Source organism: Bactrocera neohumeralis, unplaced genomic scaffold, assembly GCF_024586455.1.
Source record: "Bactrocera neohumeralis isolate Rockhampton unplaced genomic scaffold, APGP_CSIRO_Bneo_wtdbg2-racon-allhic-juicebox.fasta_v2 cluster10, whole genome shotgun sequence".
NCBI lineage: Eukaryota > Metazoa > Arthropoda > Insecta > Diptera > Tephritidae > Bactrocera > Bactrocera neohumeralis.
The window spans coordinates 27,200,905-27,221,800 of record NW_026089623.1 but is presented as its reverse complement, the minus strand read 5'-3'; the positions used below and the strand labels follow the sequence as shown (position 1 = coordinate 27,221,800).

The window sequence follows — 20,896 nt, the reverse complement described above, 5'->3', positions numbered from 1 at the left end:
CACTTAGCTTCGTGAATAACTTCTGGTTTCTGATTTACGTTGTTTATTAGGTCAAGTAAAGCTTGCTGTATGCCCTCATATCCATTTGATAAAGCTTTAGTGGCATCAGCTCTAGCACACCACCTTGTGTCAGAAGGCTTTATCAGAACAAATGATGAACCAGATTTAGTTTTAGCATCTTCTGATAGACATTTAAGCAAAGTCCCCCAATGATAAGTTGACCGCGAGAAGAAGTTGTAAAGTGTTTGCATGAATCCGAAAAATGAGATTGCTCCAACGCAGCTTTCTACAGCATGTACTCCAACTAGGTTTAATGAGTGTGCAGCACACGGAGCGTAATGTGCGAGCGGATTATTTTTTATACTCTCGCAACAAAGTTGCTAAGGAGAGTATTATAGTTTTGTTCACATAACGGTTGTTTGTAAGTCCTAAAACAAAAAGAGTCAGATATAGGGTTAAATATACCAAAGTGATCAGGGTGACGAGCAGAGTTGAAATCCGGATGTCTGTCTGTCCGTCCGTGCAAGCTGTAACTTAAGTAAAAATTGAGATATCATGATGAAACTTGGTACACGTATTTCTTGGCCCCATAAGAAGGATAAGTTTGAAGATGGGCAAAATCGGCCCACTGCCACGCCCACAAAATGGCGGAAACCGAAAACCTATAAAGTGTCATAACTAAGCCATAAATAAAGATATTAAAATGAAATTTGGCACAAAGGATCGCATTAGAGAGGGGCATATTTGGACGTAAGTTTTTTGGAAAAGTGAGCGTGGCCCCGCCCCCTACTAAGTTTTTTGTACATATCTCGGAAACTACTATAGCTATGTCAACCAAACTCTACAGAGTCGTTTTCTTCAGGCATTTCCATATACAGTTCAAAAATGGAAGAAATCGGATAATAACCACGCCCACCTCCCATGCAAAGGTTATGTTGAAAATCACTAAAAGTGCGTTAACCGACTAACAAAAAACGTCAGAAACACTAAATTTTACAGAAGAAATTGCAGAAGGAAGCTGCACCCACGCTTTTTTTAAAAATTGAAAATGGGCGTGGCCTCGCCCACCTATGGACCAAAAACCATATCGCCTGAACTACTCAACCGATTTCAATGAAATTCGGTATATAATATTTTCTTAACACCCTGATGACATGTACGAAATATGGGTGAAATCGGTTAACAACCACGCCTTCTTCCAATATAACGCAATTTTGAATTCCATCTGATGCCTTCTCTGTATAATATATACATTAGGAACCAATGATTATAGCGGAATAAAACTTTACACAAATACGGTATTTGAAAAATATGTAAATGACCGATAATGAAATCTCGATTATCACATTATCGTGCGAGAGTATAAAATGTTCGGTGACACCCGAACTTAGCCCTTCCTTACTTGTTTTAATATACATATTTGATGCATTGTCGTAAGATTGTCCCCTGTTTTATGTCGATATTAATTTTTTTTTAATTTATTTAAAATTATGATAGCCATGTCTTCCCCCTGTGGCTTTCAATTGGAATGAATGATAAAAAACGTTCCATTACTTCTCCGCTTAAATTCGAAATATACCTTAAAACTAAATGTTATGTCTGGCGTTGAATCAACACTTAAGGAGAAATACTTGGCGTCAATAACATCCTTCACTATATCATTCACAACTCTGTCGCCCATGATTTCAATAATTTCTTCACAAATGGTTGCAGATAAATATGAATTTTTCCCCTTTCCTTGATTTCCATATTTAGATAAGTGTGAACTGAGGAAGGGATCATATTGCGCCAATAATTCTAAAATACCCAAATAGTTACCATTATGTTGTGAACCAAGTATTTCATTCTGCCCACGAAATGCTAATCCCCGAGATGAAATAAATTTTATGACTGACACAATCCGATGACATACATTTACCCAATATTCTCTTTCTTTGTTGAATTGAATCTCCAAAGAGGAATCAATCCGTCCAAGAGTACTGCGCCTGCGTATCAATGCCTGCACACATGTTCGATGTGCTTCACTTTTCTCGTGCATTTGAATTCGTTGAGCAGCATTCTTTCAATCAGAAAATCCATTTTGAAATTGTGATTGTTTTTGAGAAACACCAAAGAGAACACATGCTTAACAGTAAAAATTCCCATTAGATGGATAATACATTAGCCAGTCTCTTTTAATTTTGCACCCACTTATATGATTACGAAAAAAAATAGAACTGGTAAGATTTCGATTTTCACTGTTGCCATAATGTCGTAATGAAGCAGAAAAGTTACTTTCAAAATGTTGACATTCTTTTGAATCACTAGTACACCAAAATTCTTGTACTTCGTTTGTGATATTTTTCCATAAACCAATATCACTCTGGTATTCCATTTCTTTTTCCACTGCTAAATTACATTCGGTTATGCAATCTAAGACCGCTTCCTCATTTTTCTCTTCTGCACCTTTAAAATTTCTTTCATCTTGTTTTTCGCCAATCTGTTCTATACACTGTACAGTTCGCGGTTCTGGCTCTAAAGTAGATATTGTTGTGGTGGGATGCTGAGATTGATTCTCAGATTTGTTTTTGTAGTTTTGGTGTTTTTTTCAATTGCTCATTGAGCTAAGCAGCGTTTTCTTCTCGTTTTTTACGTTTTTGTGCTCCACTTTCATGTTTTTTGTCAGACATTATTCGCCTTAAATAAAAAAAGAATAATGAATAAAAATAATAATTTGAATAGGTACATACCTTTTTGTTCCGCAAAACAATATATTGAGAAAATTCCGGTTATGAATGAATTCTTTATATTACTAATATTATTAATTATTTAAAGCACTTCACAGCTTAAGAGCATTTGCACAAGTGAATTTAAATTTTAAATAGAAAAAATGCTTCTCGCAAAATGCGCTGCTGCTATGCCATAAAAATAACAGAAAGATAGAATTTAACAGTTTCTTGTTTGCACAAACGTTCATTATTGATCGTAACATAATTGTTATTGTAAATCAGAGGCACGCAAACGCTACTAGCAGCGACGCAATAGCCGAACACACATCATCGTGCATTGCGCGAAGCAGTTTATGGAACATGTGTGTCAGCAGAGCGTCGACTGCTGCAAGCCCGTGGGCTTGGAAATGAAATTTTGCCGACCACTGTTGTAAATTGTCTTCAGCAGAAGCAAATATTCTTATATTTTTTGTCTGTTCGTATATAATTTTGTCTGAATGACATAAAGGTTAATCTGTGGCGCCGACATGATGTGCTTCTACTGAAGCCTACCCTTGAAAAATATTTTAATTGCTGAAAAAAAAATTTTGCTTTGACGCCGGTTGCTTTTCTGAGAAATTGTTGTTGTTTAAGCGTGCTTTTGAAGTGGCTCGCATAAGCAAATAAATAATTTTGAGTAATTTTTTTTTGTTCTTTTTATTTACGCTGCGTCGCGATCATACATATAATTTTTTTTTGCATTGTCTTTCAACAAGTACAAATTTGTTGTTCTAATTTTTTTAGTGGGCCCCTAAGTACCGATGGGCCCATAGGCACTTGCTTTATTTGCCTCGAGGCTAAGACGGCACTGCCGGTATATGCGGTACAAAGTCACCAGAACATTCGAAAATCTTTATATTAAGTACATGGGGGCTAAGAGAAGTATTAGTCCAATTCATCCCATTTTTTACATCCAGAAATACTATTATAAAAGAAGGATTATCCCTCAGTTTCAGTTATATATTCACGCACTGACCTACATTTTCGATCAAAAGTCAATTATAGGTACCGGAGTCTAAATATTCGGGACCTAGGGGCTTGAACAGTTTTTATTGGATTTAAACAATTTTTGGTCACATGGTGGCACACACTAAAGACATTATTCCGTCATATTAATTACTCTTGATTTGTCTTCTGGAAACTGAACGCATCAAGTGGAATTTAAAGTTGTGCTATATGGGAAGTAGGCCTGGTTGTTGTCCGATTTCGTTCATTTTCATAATGTGATGTAAGAATGCAAGAGGAATGCCACCTGATTTATATATACATATATGTAATCCTATATCTATCTCGAATAGTTTTAGATGATACGTACAACCGTTAGGTGAACAAAACTATAATACTCTGTAGTAACTGGTTGCAATTACAATAAATGTAATTTTTTTTAAGAAAACATATCACTCTTATTAGAAAACCCTGTATATCCCACACACTGGCCAATATTTTCAGTAAAAAATAAAAAGTTAAAGTAGGTACTAGGTACCCTAATGTAGACCGGGTGTGTCATTCTGAGGCAACCTTTTTTTCAACTGAAAAACAGGCTAAAAACTTTCGAAAATGTGAAAAAAAGTCACTCACTTATACTGAATTTGGAGAATCCCCTAATTGTAGAATAAGACTCTCATTTGTATTGCATGTAATGCGTAGAATACTTCAGTTGCAATTTTGTATTCGCGTGGAGTGTTTCGTTTTAGATTTTCTGTTAAAAATGAATTCTAAAAAACACCCCGTTTTTTGACATTGAAGCAAAATGCTGATATTCTCGATTCTTTAAAAAGAGGCTCATCTATGACGTTTTTAGCAAAGAAATATAATGTTGCTAAATCAACAATTTGTGGAATCAAAGCAAAAAAACAAGTGATTTTAAAGTTCGTGAGCAACACATACTCGGGACCTGGACAAAGAAGAACTCTGCGTCCTTCAGAGCTTCCCAAAATGGAAGCTCTTTATCGTTGGTTCATCAAAATGCGGAATAAAAACTGGCCAGTAAGTGCCTTAATGTTGAAAGAAAAGGCCAAAGTACTGCATGCACAAGTAAAGGAAAATGAATCTAACTTCAACGCTAGTGATGGATGGCTTCAAGGATTTAAAAAAAGGTACGGTATTCGACTGCTGCAAATATCAGGCGAAAAACTATCTTCGCTGCCTCAGCTCGTGGATCCATATAAGGAAAAACTTAAGGCTAAAATGGCCGAACTGGAGCTGTGTAACGACCAGTTATATAATGCTGATGAGTCAGGCTTATTCTGGAAACTTCTGCCAGAAAAAACGTACGTGTCCAGTATGGAAAAGAGAGCCTCAGGCGTTAAGTCGGAAAAGCAGCGAATCACGTTTTTATGTTGCTCAAACGCCACTGGATCTCATAAACTGAAACTTTTGGTAATTGGAAAGGCAAAGAATTCACGCTGCTTTAAAAACTATCAATGCCCCACAGACTATAATAGCTCCAAATCCGCCTGGATGACGTCGGCTGTTTTCAAGGAATGGTTTCATGAGTCCTTCGTTCCACAGGTGAGGATTTATTTTGTATTCTGTTAACTTTTTTCTTTTAAATTTGTTGTTTAGGTAACGTCATTTTTAAAGGAGAAAGGTTTGCCAATTAAAGTTCTACTCCTAATCGACAACGCTCCTTCTCACCCAAATGAAGCTCAGCTGACAACGGAGGATGGACAAATTTTGGCAATGTTTATGCCACCAAACGTTACTCCCCTCATCCAACCAATGGATCAAAATGCCATAAAGATCACAAAGTTGCATTACAGAAACAGCCTTTTAGCCTCAATAGCAGCTACAAACTCCAATTTACTCGATTCGATGAAAAAAATTACTTTACGAAGAGCTATAAATCTTTTGGATGACACTTGGAGTCGTGTCAGCGAAGTAACATTAGCTAATTGCTGGAAATATATTTTAAATTTTACGGCAGGTGATGACGATCCCGAAGATAGTGTTCCGCTCGCAGTTTTAAAAGAAAAATGGGGAGCTGGACTTCGCGCCTTGATGAGCAATACCGTCGATCTCCTTAACAGTTTGAATGCTGAGGTTTGTTCGTTTTCGCAGAATCGCACAAAGATATGCAGGTTATTGAAAATGATTTTCTTATTAACCATTTCAGGCTGAATTAACGCTACCAGGCGTTCATGAATGGAACGAAGATATGGAAGATGATAATGCAAATGACGAACATGAAGAAGAAGACGATTCCGATGAAGGCAGCGTATCGGAGGTAGAGGAGAAAATTAAGCGGACTGAAGCAGTTGAAATTTTCAACAAGGCGATAAGGTGGGCTGGTCATGAAGACGTCGATCCAAATGATGTAAATGTACTAAGACGTCAAAGAGAGAAAGCTGTGCTCCAACTTTTAGAAACACAGAAGATACAGAAAAGGATGACTGATTTTTTCAAATAAAACCTAGATTTTGTATAATATGTATTATGTAAAAATGTATATGTAATGAAAACATGAATAAAATGTGAATTCCAATATATAAATACGTACTATTCTATTCTTTTGGAGCATTCCATAATGTGAACTCTTTCGATAATGTGAACTGCCTTGGTTTTAATTAGGTCAGATTATCGAGCGTGCGCTGTATTAATACTATGTATATTAAGAGGTGCCTGTTTCAAATTTTCTATTTCCCATTTAAATAACATGGAAAAAAATCTTTTTTTTTTTGTGGTGGTAATTGTGCTGAGGTTATTATATGTGCACGCGATGGCTGCCAGCAGAACAAGAGAGTTGCTCGTGTGATGTGTAGTTCTATATAGTAATAACCGCGGGCGGTTAACGGTTAACTATTTATTTCTTGTTTCGTTTTGTGCTGTATTCGTTTCAGAGTTGCTTGTAAGCCAGGCGCAGCTGACTTGCTGACATGATGTTGCCATGTTGTATTAAACGTTGAAATATAATATTATAATATATTGTGACTCGTCCCAAATTTTTTTCTTATTTATAGTTTTACATTAATGAAGCATTGTAAAAATGAACTGAAACATGATTCTTACAGGAAATTGAACGCTCTACAAAATGTCTCTGATACATTTTTTCATAAAAGTGAACTCAACTGAAGATATTCAAACTGAAAATCGAAATATATGAAATTTTGACTTTTATTCTATTAGACTAATACTGTTGACTTCTTTATGACTTAAAAACTATTTCCAATCAGAAAATGAAAAAAATTTTCAATCAGGGAATAAAAAAAATAATGTATGTCTCAGATAATACTTTATTACTCAATTGACGGTTAAACAAAAGTTCTCCTGCTGGCAGCCATCGCGTGCACATATAATAACCTCCGCACAATAACCACCACAAAAAAAATGATTTTTTTTCCATGTTATTTAAATGGAAAATAGAAAATTTGAAACAGGCACCTCTTAATATTTATATTAAGAGCTCATCTTTTGAGTGACTTTTTTTTACATTTTCGAAAGTTTTTAGCCTGTTTTTCAGTTGAAAAAAAAGGTTCCCTCAGAATGACACACCCTAGTCTACATATTCGGTACCTAGGACATTACACAGTTTTGGTTCGATTTGGCAAATTTTTGATCATAAAATTGCATATTTCAAAGGCACTGTTCGGTCAAAGATTTATCTCTATATATTAGTTGCTTATTGATTTAAAAGAAAAAGAGAAAAAATTATGTCACATCATTCCTAGGAGCCGGAAAATATGAATTAATTAATATAAATCTTAAAAGACCAATAACAAGCCTCTCTATTGATTATACTCAAATACTATTTTTTTTGTTTTTTGCAAAAACGGTCATGATCAAAATAACTAAAATTTCTATTAAATATTTGAGAGCTAAAGGACACAAACACACCGATATTTTTGGTAATAAGTCAGCTACAGGCACTGGGTATTTCGAGTTGCAAGTACAAAATTATATAGTTTCGTGGTTATTATCTGATTTTATCGATTTTCGATATGAAGAGATGATAAAGAAACATCTTGTCAGGACTTACCTTTAGCTGCTTGGAAGATTTGTTCATTAAACTAATTAAGGGAGGGAGTCAAGACCGCCTTTAAACAATTTTGAACTCGCTCTTAATTTGGAGCTTATGCTAGTTATCGCACTTATATATATGTTTTCGTTTAACAGCACTTTGCGGGCATGGTAAAGGATCGATACAGCCCCTGCACCAAGTTTCATTAAGAAATTTTAATTTTTATTCAAGTTATCGCTTGCACAGATGGACGGATGGACAGACGAATTTCAACTCGTCTCGAGATCCTTATCATTCATATCATACATTTATACTCGGCCTATATAATTACCTATTGGATAGTTTTGGGTGATACAAACAACCGTTAGTTGAACAAAGCTATTATACTCTATGCATAATGTTGCGACTGTATACACATTTTAAAATTTTGAAGTTCAAAATTCCACGTGGATTTTTATATGTATCACCTATAATAAATGCATGCATGTGTTAATTTTTTACCTAAAACAGAATTGCTCACTGAAAATCGAACTGTATCACATTGTTGGGTTATATTATTGATTAAGTAACTTTTAAATAATTGTAACGTTTTTTCTTACAGATTTGAGTGGTTTACAGAATTGGAGCTCCGATGGTATGCTGTACCGGCAGTTTCGTCGATGCTCTTTGATGTGGGCGGTCTTCAATTCACAGCGACTGCATTCAGCGGTTGGTACATGTCAACGGAAATTGGTTGTCGGAATTTGTGTGATGTAAATCGTCGAAATATGTTAGAGGTGAATATTAAAGATATTACCTATTGTATTGATAGGTTATTGTGTAAATGTTTATATATTAGTAAGTCATCAGCAGGGCAACGCAAAAATTGCACTAAAAACTTCATTTTTGGCGCAATGAAGTCGAGTGATAATAGGCTGTGGAGGCAATTCGAGCTCTGGCTCAGTGGCTTTGAAAATATGTACTCTTTTGGGCGCCTTAACAAAATTTTTTTTTACGCTAGAGATTAATTGGTCGACTTTTGGACTGCTCTCGCGAATCTTTTCGCATACTCTGTGGAGGCCATGAATGAGACATGTTAAATGCGTCATCTTTGGAAAAAAAATCTTCAAAGCAGTCGCAGCTTCACCATATACGGCGCAGCGTCTGTGAGAAATAAAAGAATACGAGTTTTGTCAAATTTTGGGTCCAACAATTTAATTGCATCGTCAAAACATCTAGCAATAGCAGCGTGATCGGGTTTCTCTAACTCTGCTACATGCACCAAAAAATGTTTTTTGGCCTCTTCGGGATCCGTATCCAATATGCCACAGACGACGTTAGCAATGTATCTCCCAGACGAGTCGGTTGTCTCGTCAATCGATATCCACAAATATTTGTTTTTTATTTGCATTATTATGGTTTCAAGAGTTTCGTTGTAAATTTCACCAACTATTCTACGCAAGGAGGTTTCAGAAGGAATAGTTAAATCTACATATTTTCCAAAAAAACTTTTTAGGTTTTCATTCCTTAATTTATAAAGTGGAATGTCCGATGCAACTATTGCTTTGCATAAATCTTGCGCGAACTAATTTTGATTGGAACTTGCGGTTTGAGTTAATAATGGCTGCGTACTTGTTGATGATTTTTTTTCCGCTTCACTATGTGCCAAACTTGCAACATGCGATTACAAAGAGTATAATCTTTCTGACGACACAGACTTGTTGCAAGCTTTGCAAAACAATACGACGCCATCAGTTTTAAAAATAGGATATTTCGCGACATAAGAAGCTAATTTGACCGTTTTTTGCTGTTTTGCTTTCGGCATTATCTAAATTATAGAATAAAATAAATAAATCACTTTGTTTAATTGAAATTGAATAAATTTACCTCACTCGATTTTGCAACTAAAAATTAGCTACATGCCCGGCCACGCTATATAACTTTATGTTAGATATGGTAAACTTCAAAACATCTGTTCACAGAGATGTGACATATGATAATTTGTGTATCGATAATTTTTCAAATGTAATCGAAATTATGAAAATGGCTACTTGAAATTGCATTTTTGCATAAAATTGCATTTATTGTTCAAATTGCTTCATAAAATTGTATTTATTTGCAAAATGACACTAAAAAGTCATTTTTGCAAAATATTGCATTTATTGCTAAAATTGCAAAAAATTGCAACAACACGTTTAGTTTAAATTAAAGAGAAATTTACAAAACGTATTTCTAATTAACAGGCATTAGAATTGCGATCACGACAAACAACTCGCAAATGCAATTTTTGGGTTGCCCTAGTCATCAGTTAGGACTGAAAATAAAAATTTAGAAGAAAGGGTATTACGAAACGATTCTTTTACACATGGCTCAAGCAGCTCACAACTTCCGGTCTTTGACCAAGTATCATCTGGGTAGCCTAAGAACATCCGTTCGAAGGCGAGCTAAAGTGAGAAGGCGAAACATCCCCTACATAGGGTTGTGCGCTGGGTTTGGGACCCGCCACGTAAAAAACACCCCCAATGAAAAGGAACAACAAGCCTCGGATGAGAGACCCCCCTTTTGATGACGACCATGGCAAACAAAATAAGGACTACGATATCAGGGCATGCACCCGGAATGTCCGGACCCTTAATTGGTAAGGTGCCGCTGCCTCGCTGGTTGATGTCCTCGCGAAAATAAAGCCTGACATTACCGCCGTCCAGGAAATGCGATGGACGGGACAAGGACAGAGACGAGTCGGTCCTTGTGACATTTACTACAATGGCCATATAAAGAAGCGCAAGTTTGGTGTTGGATTCGTGGTGGGTGAGAGACTCAGTCGCCGAATACTATCATTCCGGTGAATGAACGTCTAGCCACAATCCGCATCAAAGCGAGGTTCTTCAACATATCGCTGATTTGCGGACACGCCCCGACGGAAGAGAAGGACGATGTGACCAAAGATGGCTTCTATGAGCGCTTGGAGCGCGCGCGCTTATGAGAGCTGCCCCCGCCACGATGTCAAAATCGTGCTTGGCGACTTTAACGCCAGGGTGGGCAAACAAGGTATATTTGGCACTACGTTTGGTAAATTTAGTCTCCACGACGAAACATCCCCAAATGGGTTGAGGCTGATTAACTTCGCCGGGGCCCGAAATATGGTTATTTGTGGTACTAGATTCCAGTATAAGGAGATACCAACCAGATCGATCATGTTGTGATAGACGGAAGACACGTCTCCAGTGTTCTAGACGTACGTACGCTACGAAGTCCTAACATCAACTCGGACCATTATCTTGTTGCAGCCAAGATTCGTACCTGCCTCTGTGCAGCCTCCGAGAAGCTGCAATCACAGCAGACAGCCGAACGATTTGCTACTCGGCTTGCACTCCTGCTCTCTGAGAGCACTCGTCAACAACTCGGTATAAGAGAATTGTGGGACGGCATTTTAAACTCCTTACGTACAGTTGCAACCGAAACCATTGGCTTTCGGAAAGTGCAAAAGAACAACTGGTACGACGAGGAGTGACGTGTCGCAGCGGGGAGAAAACAGACTGCCTACTTCGCAACGTTGCGATCGACCACAACACGTGCGGGGTGGGATAGATACCGAGAGTTGAAGAGGGAAGCGAGATGCATTTGCAGACAGAAAAAGAAAGAGGCCGAAATGCGTGAGTACGAAGAGCTTGATAAGCTGGCCGACAAGGGTAAAGCTCGAAAATTCTACGAAAAAATGCGGCGGCTTACAGAAGGTTTCAAGACCGGAGCATACTCTAGTAGATCCCCCAAAGGTAATCTAGTCACCGATGCCAAGAGCATACTTAAATTATGGAGGAAACACTTCTCCAGCCTGCTGAATGGCAGTGAACGTACAACACCAGGAGAAAGCGAACCCGATTCCCCAATCGATGACGATGGAGCAGATGTTCCATTGCCCCACTATGAAGAAGTTCGAATAGCAATTACCCGCCTGAAGAACAACAAAGCGGCGGGAGCCGATAGATTACCGGCCGAGCTATTCAAACACGGCGGCGAAGAACTGATAAGGAGCATCCATCAGCTTCTTTGTAAAATGTGGTCGGACGAAAGCATGCCCAACGATTGGAATTGAAGTGTGCTCTGCCCAATCCATAAAAAAGGAGACCCCACAATCTGCGCCAAATACCGTGGGATAAGCCTCCTCAAGATCGCAAATAATGTTCAATCGAGCGTATTGTCTGAAAGATTAAAGCCCACCGTCAACAAACTGATTGGACCTTATCAGTGTGGCTTTAGACCTGGCCAATCAACAACCGACCACCATGCGCCAAATCTTGGAAAAGACCCGTGAAAGGAGAATCGACACACACCACCTCTTCGTCAATTTCAAAGCTGCTTTCGACAGCACGAAAAGTAGCTGCATTTATGGCGTGATGTCTGAATTTGATATCCCCGAAAAACTAATACGGCTGTGTAAACTGACGTTGAGGAACACGAAAAGCTCCGTCAGGATCGGGAGGAGCCGTTCGATACCAAACGAGGTTTCTGACAAAGCCGACTCCCTATCGTGCGACTTCTTCAACCTGCTTCTGGAGAAAATAGTTCGAACTGCAGAACTAAATAGAGAACCATATCCTTCATACCATACCATCTTCTATAAGAGTGTACAGCTGCTGGCGTATGCCGATGATATTGATATCATCGGCCTCAACACCCGCGCCGTTAGTTCTGCTTTCTCTAGGCTGGACAAGGAAGCAAAGCAGATGGGTCTGGCAGTGAACGAGGGCAAGACGAAATATCTCCTGTCATCAAACAAACAGTCGTCGTATTCGCGACTGGGCTCCCACGTCACTGTTGACAGTCCTAACTTTGAAGTTGGAGATAATTTCGTCTAACTTGGTAGTAGATTTATGGTTCTTTGCGCATTGGCCACGGCGAATATCGCATTCGATAGAACGATGAGCTGTACGAGATATACGACGACATTGACATAGTTTAGCGAATTAAAAGACAGCGGCTACGCTGGCTAGGTCATGTTATCCGGATGGACGAAAACACTTCAGCTCTGAAAGTATTCGACGCAGTACCCGCCGGGGGAAGCAGAGAAAGAGGAAGACGTCCACTCCGTTGGAAGGACCAAGAGAAGAAGGACCTGGCTACGCTTCGAATATCCAATTGTCTCCACGTAGCGAACAGAAGAAACGACTGGCGCGCTTTTGTTAACTCGGCTATAATCGTGTAAGCGGTGTCTACGCCAGATAAGCAAGCAGAAGCAAAAGTCAATGCTTTCGCAATTAATATTTTTTTGTCGGAATTCTAAAAAACTCGAATATTGGTAATAATTATAAGCAAATATGAAGGATTCCAAAACTTACCATTCTCGTTGCTCACAAACAAATAAATTAGTGAAATAAATTAGTGACTCATCGAAAACACACATTGTCGGACCGAACGATTTAAATTCCACAACCCACAAATGTGTTTTCAAGATGTTTTCAATGTCGGTCCGAACATAGTATATGAAGCCGAACACTAAACAAGTAAGGAAGGGCTGAGTTCGGGTGTCACCGAACATTTTATACTCTCGCATGATAAAGTGATAATCGAGATTTCATTATACGTCATTTACATATTTTTCAAATACCGTATTTTTGTAAAGTTTTATTCCGCTATCATCATTGGTTCCTAATGTATATACTCGTATTATATGTACAGAAAAGGCATCAGATGGAATTCAGAATAGCGTTATATTGGAAGAAGGCGTGGTTGTGAACCGATTTTACCCATATTTCGTACATGTCATCAGGGTGTTAAGAAAATATTATATACCGAATTTCATTGAAATCGGTCTAGTTGTTCCTGAGATATGGTTTTTGGTCTATAAGTGGGCGAGGCCACGCCCATTTTCAATGTTTAAAAAAAGCCTGGGTGTAGCTTCCTTCTGTCATTTCTTCCGTAAAATTTAGTGTTTCTGACATTTTTTGTTAGTCGGTTAACGCACTTTTAGTGATTTTCAACATAACCTGTGTATGGGAGGTGGGCGTGGTTAATTTCCGATTTCTTCCATTTTTTAACTGTATATGGAAATGCCTGAAGAAAACGACTCTGTAGAGTTTGGGTGACATAGCTGTAGTAGTTTCCGAGATATGTACAAAAAACTTAGTAGGAGGAGGGGCCACGCCCACTTTTCAAAAAAATTGCGTCCAAATATGCCCCTCCCTAATGCGATCTTTTGTGCCAAATTTCACTTTAATATCTTTATTTATGGCTTAGTTATGACACTTTATAGGTTTTCGGTTTCCGCCATCTTGTGGGCGTGGCACGGACGGACAGACGGACGGACGGACGGACAGACAGACATCCGGATTTCGACTCTACTTGTCACCCTGATCACTTTGGTATGTATAACCCTATGTCTGACTCTTTTAGTTTTAGGACTTACAAACAACCGTTATGTGAACAAAACTATAATACTCTCCTTAGCAACATTGTTGCGAGAGTATAAAAATGTTCATAAGTTTTATAATAAATTAATAGCTTGTGAAAAATTACGAGAGTATTTCGTTTTCGTTTTTTTGTATTTTATAGAAGCAGGTGTTAAAATTAGACAATGGGCCAACCAAACATAGGATGATATAATCTTGACATATGTACCTACGTTATAATGTGAATGTGTTCGAAATCAGACAAAAGTCACGTCGGTTTTAGGAACCCAGACGCTAAATATATATGTGGACTTCAAGCAACTGTTTCTTTGATAATATTATACGCTTGTGTAAAAAATGGGTTGAATCCGATCAGTACTTCGCCTAGTCCCATATACATATATAATATAACTGTTTAAATGTAGGGCAGTAGGTGCCATTTTCAATAATTCACTCACCTCCACTTTGTTAACAAAGAATACAAGTGTACTTTAAATTTAAAATGATTTTAATTGATGAGGTAATTATATCTGTTTACCATTAAATATGGAAAGTATAATAAAAATGTATAATATAAATAAAAGCACTAGATGATCAACGAGACAGTGTCCATATTAAGCAGATAAATATGATCATTATGCGAATGTGTCCCGGTGGTTGCTATTGTATCGATGATGTGATGTAGCGTTCTGGATTGCTGACCACTCGAATTAACGCGTACAGGTGAACTTTGTGCGAATAGTGCATTTGAAGTGTGCTAGTTTATGACCAAAAACTGTTCATATCAACCAAAAACTTTTCAAGCCCCAGGATCCCTGTTCGTATTGTGAACTATTTTATCGAAAATATCGACCAATCTGCGAGATATAATATAAAAATTTGGAAATAATACTTTTCCGATAACAATATGCCTGTAAGTAAAAAACTGATTTTTATACCCTGAACAGGGTATCGTATATTAAATTTGTCACGAAGTTTGTAACACCCAGAAGGAATCGTCGGAGACCCTATAAAGTGTATATATAAATGATTAGTATGTCGAGCTGAGTCGATTTAGCCATGTCCGTCTGTCTGTCCGTCCGTCTGTCTGTCTGTCTGTATATACATATACGAACTAGTAACTCAGTTTTTCTACTCTCGCAGCAAAGTTGCTAAGGAGAGTATTATAGTTTTGTTCACATAACGGTTGTTTGTAAGTCCTAAAACTAAAAGAGTCAGATATAGGGTTATATATACCAAAGTGATCAGGGTGACGAGTAGAGTTGAAATCCGGATGTCTGTCTGTCCGTCCGTCCGTCCGTGCAAGCTGTAACTTGAGTAAAAATTGAGATATCATGATGAAACTTGGCACACGTATTTCTTGGCTCCATAAGAAGGTTAAGTTCGAAGATGGGCAAAATCGGCCCACTGCCACACCCACAAAATGGCGAAAACCGAAAACCTATAAAGTGTCATAACTAAGCCATAAATAAAGATATTAAAGTGAAATTTGGCACAAAGGATCGCATTAGGGAGGGACATATTTGGACTTAATTTTTTTGGAAAAGTGGGCGTGGCCCCGCCCCCTAATAAGTTTTTTGTACATATCTCGGAAACTACTATAGCTATGTCAACCAAACTCTATAGGGTCGTTTCCTCCAGGCATTTCCATACACAGTTCAAAAATGGAAGAAATCGGATAATAACCACGCCCACCTCCCATACAAAGGTTATGTTGAAAATCACTAAAAGTGCGTTAACCGACTAACAAAAAACGTCAGAAACACTAAATTTTACGGAAGAAATGGCAGAAGGAAGCTGCACCCAGGCGTTTTTTTAAAAATTGAAAATAGGCGTGGCCTCGCCCACTTATGGACCAAAAACCATATCTCAGGAACTACTCTATCGATTTCAATGAAATTCGGTACATAATATTTTCTTAACACCCTGATGATATGTACAAAATATGGGTGAAATCGGTTCACAACCACGCTTTCTTCCAATATAACGCTATTTTGAATTCCATCTTATGCCTTCTCTGTATAATATATACATATGTACATTAGGAACCAATGATGATAGCGGAATAAAACTTTACACAAATATGGTATTTGAAAAATATGTAAATGACTGATAATGATATCTCGATTATCACTTTATCGTGCGAGAGTATAAAATGTTCGGTGACACCCGAACTTAACACTTCCTTACTTGTTAAGATATCGTTTTGAAATTTTGCAAACGTCATTTGCTCTTCAAGAAGCTGCTCGTTTGTCGGAACGGCCGATATCGGACCACTATAACATATAGCTGCCATACAAACTGAACGATCGGAATCAAATGCTTGTATGGAAAACTTTCACATTTGACAAGATATATTCACGAAATTTGGTATATGTTATTTTCAAAGACAACAATCTCATCTCCGAAGAAATTTTTCAGATCGGTTAACTATAGCATATAGCTGCCATACAAACTGAACGATCGGAATCAAGTTCTTGTATGGACAACTTTCACTTTTGACAAGATATATTAACGAAATTTGGTATATATTATTTCCCAAAGCAACAATGTAATCTCCGAAGAAATTGATCAGATCGGTTGACTATAGCACATAGCTTCCATACAAACTGAACACATAGTTACTAACAGAAATGCACCTGTGAAGGGTATTTAGCTTCGGTGCAACCGAAGTTAACGTTTTTTCTTGTTACTGTTAATAATATAAAGAAATGCCAAAAATATTCTTGTATACAATCGGGTCAATACTACCTCCATCTGCCATATACCTAATATAAGATTTTCAAACTTTCGGTTGGCATTAGATCGTATATATCAGTTAATAATCACCTTCATATAGTAAATTAGCCTCTTCAATCATTAATTTTGGCAACTATTTTGTGTTTTACGGCTATTTTATAAGCAGACTAGTAGGTTAATAGTGTAAACATATTTTTCCTTGTTAAATCCATTAATTAACTACCACTTATGCCAAGTTTTTTATAATAATTCATTTTTAATTTCACCTTTTTATTCACATTCATAAAAAACAGCAAATTCTACGACACAAGTACTGACACACCCGGTTTCTTAACTAAATATTATAAAATCTGGCCACTCCTTTTCCAAAAACTCAACACTTTTCGTATTTATTAACAGTTATTCAAATTGTGAATTATTTTAGCCTTGTTAAACTCATTTTTGTGTTCAATAACGGGAGAAACAACATTTTCTTATAAAAATGTCTTCAAAACAAGAAAAAACCCGTATATCTGAAGGAAAAATTATTTTACATCTGCATAACCAAGCCAAGTCTTATGCTGAAATATGTAAAATGATGGACAGGAGCCGGTTCACAATTCGCAATATCATAACGCGGTTAAAAGGAGCATCATATTATAAAAGTGCTGAGCGTGCTGGTCATCCTCGGGTTTTAAGCGATCGCGAAAAGCCGCACATTGTTCGAACAGTCAAAATAGAACCGAAAATCTTATCTACGCAGAGAAAAATGAATTTTGAAAAAATATTGATGCTATGGCCGTTAGAAGAGTACTATGTGCGGCTGGCTATAATTCGCGTGTTGCCGAAAAAAGCTGCGCAAATGAGTACATCAAAAAACCAAGCACATTCTGGGACCAAGTACTCTTCTCAGATGAGTGTAAGACAATATCTTTCGGAGCGATGGTCGTACTTCGGTGTGGAGAAAGTCCAACACTGAATTTCAAAAACAAAATCTTGCTCCAGTGAAATACGGCTATGGTGGTGTGGAGATGCAAGGCTGCTGAAGGTGTGAGGAGATATTATGGACTAAACGGTTTATTTAAATATTCAGTCACATTTCGGCAAGCCAATGACTCGAAGCATTCGGATCATTTTCTAAGAATGTAGTTAACTTATAACACCGCACACGTCTTGCCCCATCCACAACAATCTCCAGATCTCAACCCAATTGAGCATTTGGGGAAAAATGTGTTTACACTAAATAACCTATTAGTCTGCTTTTCAAATAACCGTAAATTGCAAAATGGTTGCTGTGTTAAAACTTATGAGTGGCACTGTACATACTATATATAATGTACATACATATGTATACAAATAATCATGCTGAGGGTCAAAGAGGGTTGATATTGCAAATAGGTGGAATCGGTCATAACAATCACGCCTACTTTTGCATACCACAAATTTGTAAACTCCAACTGATTTTTTGACTTTATAGTACAAAAAGCAAACATCAATTAAGTTATCAGACTTCAGATTTCTTAAAAGATGACTCACAAAAAATGGTTGTGTACTACTAAGAATTTACTGCTCTGCCTTGTTCAAGTGGTAAAGTTACGAATTGTCCAGGTTTTCCAAACGGGTAACCATGTGCTTGAAAGTACTATGGGTGTGAACAGCTTTTGTTGGATTCGACTCATTTTGAAACACTCACACACTCGACTGCTGTTTACTTTCGGTCTCATACGTATAAATCCACGATTCATAACTTGACACGTTGTCATAGATAGACATGTTTCGAATCACAGTTATAGTGGGTACATTTCTATCATTTCCTTTTAGTTGGTAGTATCGAAGAAAGGGCGAAATAATTATACTCATATTTGATATTAAATGTACTAACTATATTATAAGTCGTTATATCTTCGTTTATATCTTTCGTTTATATCCAAAATATTGGTATTAAAACAGCGAAACGGAAATCATTATATTAAGGATAAAAGGTTTGGACCGTGGTCTGCTCATCTTATTAAGCTTATGAAAATTTTGAAAATATCACAGTAATTGACCAACGTAAAAGAGTTAGAGTTGGCTTGAAAAACCGAAAGTACTTACCCGATTCCATACATTTTTGGCATAATTCATAATGCTAATAAAAGATGCCTTTTCACATATTGATTACCTATATTTGACTATTATTTACGGAACACTGTACTGTGCGGACGCTTTTTCAGGCTCTCATTATCTTCAAAAGTTATGGTCCAATTTATTTACTGTAAAGTGAAAGGATGATACGAAAATTGTGAGATGGGCACTGCGATGCTTTTACTATGTTAGGTGCAAAATTTAACTTTCTGAGGCATTTACTTATTGAGTTGTAACACTTTAAGTAGTTTTGAACATAACAATTATACCTGTGGGGTGGGCGTGTTTATCACCTGATTTAGCCGATTTCCGCAGTAAATTAAAAAGTTTTACCTCTTAGTAAGTTTGGTAGAAATTCGTTAAGTAGCTTTTGAGATAAGGTTTAATGACTTTTTGAAGGTGGAAACTTGTCCACTTAATAAAAATTTTCGGGGCAATGCTGAATGTGATACCTTCTACCAAATAAAGATTTTGTATCTTAGTTTGGAGCTTATTTATTTCCCTTTTATATGTTTTAGCTTAACTAGATATCTTAATTTATACTCAAGTTATCGCCTGCACAGGCGGATAGACAGACCGTCAGTCAATCGGATATTATCAATTTGCACTACCAATTTACACTGTGCTAAATAATCTTTCCCACCTTCATTCATTATTGTCCGTTCCATTTTTTTTTAAATCGAATATTCCAAGTATCTTATATACTTACTTTGTCCTCTTTTAACATGCAAATGTAATAAAGATGCTACGAATCGAAACTAATCAAATCAAAATCAGAATCGTCGTTATTTTTTCCCGTTTATACATTGTTTGTAAATTTTGTATTCCAGACCATTGCGTTGAAAATGAATTTGGATACTCGCACACCAACCTCATTGTGGAAAGATAAAGCTGTTGTTGAGGCAAATATAGCCGTGCTGCATTCCTATCAAAGTCACAACATCACAATAGTCGATCACCACACGGCTAGTGAAAGTTTCATGAAACATTTTGAGAATGAATCAAAATTGCGGTAAGTTTATTTGTGAATATACATATATACAATTTGATCAATTAATTGTTTGTAAAATGAAAACCAGGATACAAATTCAGTTAAAAGATAATAAGTTGGAGTTATTACGTTTCACTCCTCACTGATTGAATCAGTTGTAATAGTCGGACTCATTTTAGCCAACCTGTTTTCGTTCGCAAATTTTAAATGAGATTAATGCGATTCGTTGTATTATTTATAATATAAATAATATATATATTATATGTATGTGGTATTGGCAAAAAGACAAAATCGGGTCGATAATCCGTCCGATTCCCATATACTACATATAATGATTTCCCTATTTCTAACAAAGCTTATGCCGAATATGTCGGTCAGTGTGTAAGTTGTATATATATATAAAAATTCCTTGAAAATACGTCTTCAGGTATACCTGATCAATGTCCAAATTAATGCAATCAGCCCGACCTTTTCTCTGTCTCAAAACAGATGCCCCAATAAGATTTCCGTTTTTCCACCTAATTAAATTCAAGTACTTAAGTTAAAATGTAATAATTTTATGAAACTAAATGGACAAGTTTTCTTAAAAATTATGTGGTTTAGCCCTGAATTGCTTTATACTCTAGTTTCATATCCCCAATAAAACGGATTCCGATCCTCTGTTTGAGGTTTTCCACATTAGGTCAATACATTAAATTTAGTCTATTCGGTCGAATTAATATCACATATACAAGTATATCACTTATTTTAAAATATTTTTAATATATTTTTTGCTAACGCGAACTAAAATATAGCATAAACTAAGTTTAATTATTTTTGCAACATATTTTAATATATTCTTTTTAAGGAATTTTCCAGATTTGATTCTTGCACGCGAGCTTAATCATTCCCTACTTTTTCACTTTCCAATTGTCTTAAAGTCGTTTATGTTGGCCAATATATTAGGCTTCCGCCGTTTCCCAATAGATGTCTCTAGGGTCAAGTACTGGTCGAT

At 36.9% G+C, this 20,896-nt stretch overlaps 2 protein-coding genes across 2 annotated transcripts; both read left to right on the top strand.

The window, feature by feature from the left end:
* The first annotated feature begins 4,692 nt into the window (after positions 1-4,692).
* On the top strand, positions 4,693-6,239 carry LOC126765251 (jerky protein homolog-like). Its single transcript, XM_050482942.1, has 3 exons — positions 4,693-5,258; positions 5,313-5,789; positions 5,863-6,239. The coding sequence occupies exons 1-3, from the start codon at positions 4,713-4,715 to the stop codon at positions 6,154-6,156; spliced, it is 1,317 nt and encodes a 438-aa protein (XP_050338899.1). The 5' UTR covers positions 4,693-4,712; the 3' UTR covers positions 6,157-6,239.
* A 1,862-nt stretch (positions 6,240-8,101) lies between these two features.
* Positions 8,102-20,048, top strand: LOC126765596 (nitric oxide synthase-like). The gene is made up of 4 exons (XM_050483205.1): positions 8,102-8,112; positions 8,306-8,480; positions 19,742-19,923; positions 19,991-20,048. The coding sequence occupies exons 1-4, from the start codon at positions 8,102-8,104 to the stop codon at positions 20,046-20,048; spliced, it is 426 nt and encodes a 141-aa protein (XP_050339162.1).
* Positions 20,049-20,896: the final 848 nt, after the last annotated feature.

Coding starts and splice junctions, on each gene's coding strand:
- LOC126765596 (XM_050483205.1), top strand. Junction 8,481..19,741: donor ATCGTCGAAATATGTTAGAG/GTGAATATTAAA, acceptor TTTGTATTCCAG/ACCATTGCGTTGAAAATGAA. Junction 19,924..19,990: donor GAGAATGAATCAAAATTGCG/GTAAGTTTATTT, acceptor AATGAAAACCAG/GATACAAATTCAGTTAAAAG.
- LOC126765251 (XM_050482942.1), top strand. CDS start 4,713: ATGCGGAATAAAAACTGGCCAGTAAGTGCCTTAATGTTGAAAGAAAAG. Junction 5,259..5,312: donor ATGAGTCCTTCGTTCCACAG/GTGAGGATTTAT, acceptor TTTGTTGTTTAG/GTAACGTCATTTTTAAAGGA. Junction 5,790..5,862: donor TTAACAGTTTGAATGCTGAG/GTTTGTTCGTTT, acceptor TAACCATTTCAG/GCTGAATTAACGCTACCAGG.